The 9,101-nt window shown below is 41.5% G+C and overlaps 1 protein-coding gene across 2 annotated transcripts in view; it reads left to right on the top strand.

The window, feature by feature from the left end:
* PARVB (parvin, beta) overlaps positions 1-9,101 on the top strand; it is a 41,472-nt gene that overhangs the window by 20,507 nt on the left and 11,864 nt on the right. For both annotated transcript variants that reach the window (XM_009332796.1, XM_009332795.1), the window contains exons 7-9: positions 4,026-4,084; positions 5,784-5,803; positions 7,556-7,617. In XM_009332796.1, coding sequence (XP_009331071.1) covers positions 4,026-4,084; positions 5,784-5,803; positions 7,556-7,617 — 141 coding nt within the window. The remainder of the gene's footprint in view (positions 1-4,025; positions 4,085-5,783; positions 5,804-7,555; positions 7,618-9,101) is intronic.

Here is a 9,101-nt window from a genome sequence, read left to right as displayed (position 1 = left end):
GTGTCTGCAAGGGAGTGCCTGAAGGTGTCAGAGCAATGAGAGTTAATTTAAGCTCAAGAGGCTGTAAGCTCTTGCTCTTGGACTTGGAGCCTGGAGTCCTGGAGATGGTTATGGCAACTGCTGGCTGTAAGCCTACCTCAGCTGGCCCTGTGCATCAGCCCCCCTATCCCACTGCTAGGAAAGCTTGCAACTCTTCAGCTTTGTTTATTTAAATGGAAAGCAAGGCACAGTATAAACTGAAGCATGTTTCTTCTGGAACAAGTAACTTTTGCCTTATGGTTTGGTAAATTGAATTTTTGTAGTTCAGCATCCATAATCTAGTTTTAAAATACATGCTGGTTCAGTAACACAGACCTCTTTAAATGGATTTTATTTAGCCTTTGTTACACTAATGACAAACAGAATAGTAATGAGGTCAATATTGTTCCTAATCCAAGTAAGAAACTATTATTAAGAAGGTTATTATTATTATAATTATCAATTTATTGTTAAATGATTTCTTATTACAGATCCCAATAAAGATAAGGGTTCTGTCAAACTAGATCACAATTAACATAAGATGTCTGCTCTGAGAGGTTTTAGTTTAAATGCCTCTTCTTGCTTGAATAGGCATTTAAGAGGATTAATCAACAGGTTTTTAAGTGACTTCTTTGTAAGCTTTGCAGAATTGACCCCGCAGCAAGAAAACCTTGCAAGATGTTGTGGGATTATTGTGCAAGAACACACTCACACTTGAAATTTTCAAAACTAGTTAAGTCTTACTTTCATGGGCGACTTTGGCACTTAGGATTATCATTGTCAACTTTGCTGAGCCGTCCTCACACTGTGCAGATGCATGAGTTGCTTATTGCCCAGAGGGGCTGTGCTTACAGTATGAAAATAAGAGAGTCATACTGGTTTAGCAAGTTACTGCTTAGCCAAGTTGTGTGCATTTCCATAGCCCATCCCAGAGCAATGCAGAATACCTTATTAGCTTGTGTAAGTGTTGTTGGCTTTTTCTTCTCTAATTTTTAGTGTCCCGCTCCATAAAATGATATAATATTGTGACAGCACTGTGATACATGGAAAGTATTTATCAAGATCTCCACAGTCTGGTGGTGATTCTGCCCTTCCCTTAAATTCTTCACCTCCTTTAGCATCTTGAGGTGACAGACTGAGGCTTTCCTAAGGTGCTGTATTTTTTAAAATTAAAAATAGTTAATTTGGAGTCTGAGAAAGATCTGTATCTGTCAAACAAAACACTATCCTTTTTTGGTCCTGCACTGTATAGTTTGCTCAGAAACCCACAAGCGTTTTGGAGAGGACTTTCAGCTTTACCTTCCTTGGCAGGAAGAACCTTTACCTATCTATCTGTCTGTCAATATTACCTAGAACAACGACAAGACTAACTCAGCAGAAAAACACTTTTGTTTATATTATTTTATAAGGGGCACCATGAGGTAGCCCCTCTCAAGAGTAGAGTTCCTGAAACCTAGTTACTTTCAAACCTTTTTGAAATAAACCTCCAGAATTGGTTTTCTTGGTGTTTTTTGTGTGAAATAATAGAAAATTTTGTAATCATGGCAATATATGTCCAGGTTATACATGTCCTAGCAGAGCAAGGGTTTAGGTGGGTCTTCTAGTTAAGATCCTGTTGATAGCTACTCCAAGTGCTGAGTTAAGAGTCTAAGATGATACAGGTTTTAATACTGGTGTCATTCAGCATGTGCCTGTCGTTCCAGCCCTCCTCAGTGAGGGCAGGGAGGAGAGAAACTTCGTGGTTTCAGTGCATGCTTCCAGTGAGAACTGAAAATCCTGAGATTTTTCTTCCAGCTGACTCTACTGCCTGATATTTGAAATGTAAACTTGCATAATGAAGAAATACCCTAATTCAGGAAAACAAAAATGTTCTCAGAAATAAGTGTAAAAATTGTTCTTAAGGCTCACTGCGTTGGTTATTTTTACAAGGCTCAGGAACTGCCATCTTTTGCACTTAGCTTTCTTCATCCTCATTTTTAAAATTGCAGCATGTCCCACCTTGGTGCTGCTGGGAGATCTGAGGTATTTTTACAGTAATTCCCTTGTAGTCTTGAGTTGCAGACTGAAAGGTCAAAGGCAAGGCAGGATGAAGAATAAATGTGTCTGGTGGCAGTGGTGCGAGGAGTCAAAGTTTTATCAAAGAATGACATTTGCTTTTGGATTGCAAGGCCAAGGGACCTAGGCTTGCTGTGCCAGCAGCATGCTCAGCTGCCTTGGAGGAGACTGCGCAGAAATGCTGCCATTTCTACCTATTGGGGAATCAGTGTAGGCATCCATTCCTCTTTCCTATCAGGCATTTGGAGGCATTATTCACTAGTCACCACTTACTGAGTTTTTGTTCACAGTTTATAGCATCTTCTCCCTGGGGTACGTGGTGCCTGGAAGGTCCAGAAACCTGTGTTAATAAAGCAGAGATGTAGTGGGATGGAATAAAGACAACATTGTTTTGTATGCAAGAAAACATTGCCCTATCAGATTCTTCCTCATTTTTCCATCAATGCTGTCATCCTGGCTTGTTTCACCAAACCTTCTGGCGCTGTTCCCGTGGCTCCCTCGGGGGAGCAGGATGAGATGTATGCATGATAGAGAAGTGAGGGGCTGTGAAGACATGGCCAGCTGGCAGCATCTAGCGCAGGGCCCAGCTCAGGCACGGAGCTGTAACAGCACAGCGATGGGAGACCATGGCTCCCACCGTGCATTCAGCCAGGCTCCCTGGGTGGTGGCTTGAGAAAGCAGCGCTGCCTTCATTCGTCGAGGAGGGAGTAGAAGGGCAGGAGTTCTTCTTACTGGTTTTTAGATTTCAATTTTTATTTCTTAGATTGCTTCTGGGGAAGGATGTGTTTCTCTTCAAAGCTGTTCTCCCTAATAAGTTCTTGTTTGGGGTTCAGCTGGTGAAAATGATTGAGATGGCATATGTGTATGGAGCTTGTGCCTGTAAGGGTGGTTTCCCTGCTTACCTGAGCTAGCAGCTTTATTAACCCTGCCATAAGTCATTCTGACAGACCCGGTTCCTAGATGGCTGCTGAGATTTGAGTTCTTTGTGTCAGCTTTTTAAGTGTAGAGAAGGGAGGAAAGAAATTCCTCCATTCAGGCATAAGGCTATATCCCATAGTTTTGGAAGGGACCCATGGAGATGTTAAGAAAGTTTTTGACTCAGGTAAAAGCACTTCCAGCCTCTGAGAGGCACATGCTATGTCTCCAAAACTCTGGAGAGGCTCAGAAACATTTGATCCCACCTGTATGAGGGGGCTGTGTCTTAACAGAGCCGGGGAAGCTGTCATACAACTGTTTTGAAACTGAGTCTCGCTGCATGCTAACTCTCTGTTGGGTAGGAGACTCCTTATTCATGCAGAAAATTATCCCAAGGAGAGAAAACCTGGTAACAGGGAAATACTATTCATTGTGAAATCACTTGTTGGGCTTTTTATGCTCCCTACGTTTCCTTGGTGGATGTGTTCCTGACAGGCGTGTGGCTGGTGGCCTCAGTAACATGCCTGCTCTAGGAGAGCTGCCCTCATGCCCAGAGGGTTTTGCCGGCACACTGGAGCCCTGGCCTGGGTGCAGCCATCCATGTTACTTCAGCCCCAGACCTCTCCAGAGAGCCAGGCTGCCAATTGTGTCAAGTTGTTGGTTGACACCGTGACATGAATGAGTGCACTTGGGGAATTTAAGACGGGGCTGACAAACTCTACTTTGTGTTCCAGGCACGATCTTGACTCTCAGGAGGAGAATTGTTAGCGAGTTTGTTGGCTGCAAATATATATATACACACACACACACACACATTTCCCAAACATCATTTGGCTGTCAGCCTCATAAATGCCACCATTCTGGGAGTGAGCCCTCCTGTGTCAGCTGTTTCACCTCTACCTCTACAAAACTTAGTGAGCACACTTTATCCAGTTTTCTCCTCTGGGATTCTGAAAGATGCTGAATGCTGCAGAGCCCCTAATGAACTTCTCCTGTATTAATGCCATCTCAGTTTCTAACTCCGTCTTCCTTTCCAGAAACGCGAAGGCCTCCTTCAGACCACTCATGTTACAGAGGAGCTGACGACTACAAGAGAAAGAAAAAGCCACTGTAGCTTCGGAGTGTGTCTGTGGTGCATGATGTGAGACCATTTACAAAGATGAAAAAGAGACTTAATCTTCCCCCTGCCCCTGCTAAATTAACAAAATCCCTTAATGTGGTGCTTTTTTAACTATATGGAAATAACTTGGTCTCTGGAAATATGTTATAAAGGAGAAAAGTGTCGTCTTGACATTCTTGTGTTACAGAAGCTTTTAACCGAATAGTTCATTGAAAGTGACCTTTGTGGGCCTTTTTTTTCCCCCCTGCCTTCTGGAGGTAGCCATATATAACTAATTTCTGCCCAGTGCTGTTGCCTGTCTCAAGTGAAGGGCCAATGCAGATATTTTGGGGAAGAATTAGTTTGACAAAAGGCAATTCTATGAAATACCTCTCAAAACTCAAGTGATACCCTGTTAAAATTGTAAGGAGAGATGATCTCTGTTTTCAATAGTGCCTCAGGACTAGAGCTCAGCAAAAATAAATTAAATAAATAAACCTCTTCCCTCTCCAGTTTTTGCAACAAATTACTTTGCTTTATGTTTTTACAGTCCTTTTTGTAAGAAGAAGGCCAGACATGCACTTTGGCTGCATATAAAAGCTGAGATTTTCCTTCACGTGGCCTGAAGGCAACTCTTCTAAGAGGGGCTTACATGAGCCCTCCTTCAGTTTATCAGTGTATTGGCTCCCTGTAGAGTTGGCTCAGCTTTCCATGACTTTGAAGATAAATGAAGTACCATGTGGCTAGCTCAGTGGGGAAGATCTTTCAGACGGAAACGCTCAAAAATGAGATCATAACACCTCTGTGTGGACATTAAAGATCTCATAGTGTTTTTTGTAGGATCAGAGCTCTGCCTCAAGTTTGTGGGCCAAAATTCCTCCCCTCACTCCTATGCTCTTGAACAATGTAGTTAGCTTGTCCTCTCCTTCAGATGTGGTTTGTAAGATGTAATCTGCGGAGTGGGGTTTAGACATTTTTTAGCAAGAAAGATGTTTACAGATTTGCATGTGTGTTTAGACATGTATTTTATTAAGTTATTTAATATTACACAATATTAAGAGGTTTACTGTTTAATGTGTTGCATACCCAGATATAAGTGTAACTATGGAAAATGCAGTGATCAGCAGAATCCAACATTCATTGAATACTTTCAAATTCCTCTGTGCAAATCAGGGCCTGATTCTCAGCTGATAAACATCTGCATATGTCTGGTGATATCACTGGCTGTGTATATAATTCATATGTGGCAGTTTTATTTACATATTATCCAGATATGATGTATGTTTTCTTTCTTCAGAGAAAACAGATTAAAGTGAGATATATAGCCTTGCTCCTTCTGAGCTGTGTGGTGAAGCGTCTGATGACTATTATTTGTGGAAACTGTACACAGAAGTACATTTGTTCATTCACTCTTCATCATAAAAATAGTTATGCATAAGAAATCATAATTATGTGTAAGACAGAATTACACATTTCCATTCATTTCAAATGTATCTCCCTGACATCATTGATGGTCTGCTGGGGACATTCCTACAGCACGTTGGGTCTGGTCTGCGACATGCTCAGCCTCCTGACTTGGTAGGAGTGGTTAGCCCTCTGCCTCTTGCAGGAAGAGGCCTATTAAGCCCATGGTCTTGTCTTTTCAAAGTGATTATTCATGAACTAACCCAATATTTTTGAATGCTCTGACTTGCAGGATGATGATGGGAAGATTTGGTAAGTAACAAAGTTGACTCTGAAATTTTTTTTTATTTATGTCAGGCACAGAAATCTTGTCTGTTTTCCTTCAGCAGATCAAGACAATGGATTGAGCAATTCTGCAGGGTTGGAATGTATTGCGGGGGCAGGTTTTGTTACTCCACACAGATGGACCATAATGGGTAGAACCAGATCATCCAGTATACTGCTTGTGCTCTTTAGACTGGTCTCTGTTGATTTGTTTTCATTTGTAAGGAATGAATAGTGAAAATGCTGCACAGAGCAGTATTTCCTAGTACTGTTGTTAAGTGGCTTTCAAGTAAAAATCTTTGCAACCCCCAGCAATAAGACTTACACCTTCTTCATAATGTGACCACTTAATTTATATATAAATGAATACATGAAAATGACTGAAGCAAAGGTGTATGGTACGAGGTCTAAGAAAGCTCTGTTTATCTGTGCACTTTCAGCGACCAGTCAGCCCTCTCTAATTCCTTTGCATGGAGTATCTTATCTCCTCCATGTTCACTAGATTTTAGAGTTTAGACCTTACCAACCGTAGATCTGGTCTTCTAAACAAAAACCAATTTTTTTGGTGTTGCTGATGAGAGACTTCTCTTTTTGCATTTAGTTTTGTTAGTGGCATTAAGCCCCTTCTCACCGAAGAGATGTGGGCTCCTGTAAAGGACTGCGTGTGATGAAGAACAAGTCATTTAGTTTCTCTATTCCCCAGTTATAGTATGTGAACACTACTGTTTCTCCTCTTGCAGAGTATCTACATTAATAATTAATAAGGTTCTCGGAAAATAAGTAATATCAGGGGGCTATAGGGGCTAAATAACATATCTTCAGATACCAAAGGAATTTGGATAATAAATATGTTTGTTTATTTAAAAATAGAAAACTATTAAAATGTGTTCTGTAAATAAAAAGAATTTGAACTTGGAGAAACTGTTAAAAACTATGTTGACAATTTTGACAGCTTAAAACCTGCACACTTTTCCAGCATTTCTTATGCCTTTTTTTTTTAAAATGCAACTGCAATTGGTTAGATTTCTGATTTTTTCTTGTTTTACCTGATGATGATGGTTGTCATCCAAAAAACTCAGAGTTTGGAAAATTTCAGTCAGCCCAAAGCTGCCACAATGTGAAATGTTGCACTAATATAGTCAATTTAGTAGATTTTAGATTGGATTAGATATTGTTATACAAAGCTTTGAAGGTCTAAACATAATTTAAATCTTCATACTGTATGTAAGCTTTGCTTTTCATACACTGTTGAACCGGATTTCACTCGTGTTCAGTTTTAAGCTTTACTGAAGTCAGGGGTACTACCAGTAATTTTAAATTAACCAACTGAATATCTGATTTTCACGCTGAGCAGAGGATGCAACCATAGCTATCACTGCAGCTGTAGTGCACCAAAACCACGTGATGGTTCAGTGGCTCATTGTTTAAGCCAGGATTGGGGCATAGTCAAAATTTCGGTTTCATTTTAATTTTTCTTCCACCTACATATTTTGTGTACCAATTATGAATGGCAGAAAAGGGAAATCAGTGAATGATGTGTTTATTTTCAGTTCTCTCTAAAATTCCCAGGGGAGTTCGCTCTGGCATTTAGTTCGACACCAAAATAGGGTGATAATTTTTAGCTTGAGTCTCTGTTACGTGGCTTTCTGAGAAAGACCTTTAAGCTTGGACACATAACCTGCTTCCCATACTTGTCTGTTGGAAGTGTATTGATTTTTTTTTTCCCCCCCCTAAAACCAGAGCGTGATGCCTTTGACACACTTTTTGATCATGCACCAGACAAACTCAGCGTAGTCAAAAAGGTAAAAAATAAAATTCAAGTTTTATTTTCTACATTGCTTTTTTCTTATGCTTTTGGAAAGATATCCAGAAAGATCTGGAAAATAGCAGAAGAGGATTCTGAAATAGTGAAAAGGATGTTTATCCTCCAAAGATCACTGTTTCAAAGCCAGGTGATACCTGGATTCTTTGGCTTCGGTCAGGCTTGTCTCATTACTCTGGTTTATTGGCCAAGGCTTTTCTAGGTAGCACTGCTAGATTCAATCAAAATGATGCAGGTTAGGAAAAGCTACTCTGCAAAGTATTCGCAGTGGTACAGATCATTCTGACTGGACAATCGTACACGCTTTTACGTCCCAGGTGCTGTCCTCCAGCGAGGAGGGGCTGGGCTGTAGCCTAATGAGTGGCTGGTGGTGGTGACCCCTTCACTAGGCTCAACAGCAGCTGGAGTCGTGCGTGTGTCTTCAGCCTCAGTCTCCCCAAGAAGCACTCGCTGTTTGGTTTTCAACTCATTCTTGTACTAAAGATGATCTTCCACAACTGGAAGATGTTTTCCACAGTACCCTGAAATGTGATTCACCCATAAATAAGTTTGCTAAATATAAAGCTTTTACAGAAGGGTTGCTTTTGTCCCAGGGCTCTTCTACTTAACACTAATTCATATGGTCCTTTGGTCTCTCCTCCAAGGCTGAGCATCATCGCAAAGCACACCTATCTAGACATATTCTTGACATGGCTCTTTGTGCTAGGCAGAGTGGAGGGGTAAAGTAGCTGTTGATCTCCGCCAGCTCTTGTTAGTTTTAGAGAACACATAAGTAAGAGATACCATGTTGTTCCATCAGCTAGTTCCAACATGACTGTTAAGCTATTTATTAGGACAGTGTTGTGGTTTAACCCCAGCCAGCAGCTAAGCACCACACAGCTGCTCACTCCACCATCGCCAGTGGGATGGGGGAGAGAATCGGAAGGGTAAAAGTGAGAAAACTCGTGGGTTGAGATAAAGACAGTTTAATAGGTAAAGCAAAAGCCACGCACGCAAGCAAAGCAAAACAAGGCATTCATTCACTGCTTCCCATCGGCAGGCAGGTGTTCAGCCATCTCCAGGAGAGCAGGGCTCCATCACGTGTAACAGTTACTTGGGAAGACAAACGCCATCACTCCAAACGTCCCCCCCTTCCTTCTTCTTCCCCCAGCTTTATATGCTGAGCATGATGTCACATGGTGTGGAATATGCCTTTGGTCAGTTGGGGTCAGCTGTCCTGGCTGTGCCCCCTCCCAGCTTCCTATGCACCTCCAGCCTGCTCACTGGTGGGGTGGGGTGAGGAGCAGAAAAGGCCTTGACTCTGTGTCAGCACTGCTCAGCAGTAACGAAAACATCCCTGTGTTATCAACACTGTTTTCAGCACAAATCCAAAACATAGCCCCATACTAGCTACTAGGAAGAAAACTAACTCTACCCCAGCCAAAACCAGCACATTCTAACAACTAAAACATCAGAGTGTTATCA

This window comes from Pygoscelis adeliae, unplaced genomic scaffold (assembly GCF_000699105.1).
Source record: "Pygoscelis adeliae isolate BGI_AS28 unplaced genomic scaffold, ASM69910v1 Scaffold38, whole genome shotgun sequence".
In the NCBI taxonomy this organism is placed as follows: domain Eukaryota; kingdom Metazoa; phylum Chordata; class Aves; order Sphenisciformes; family Spheniscidae; genus Pygoscelis; species Pygoscelis adeliae.
The sequence above is the reverse complement of the archived record's forward strand: the minus strand, read 5'-3'. Positions and strand labels throughout refer to the sequence as shown.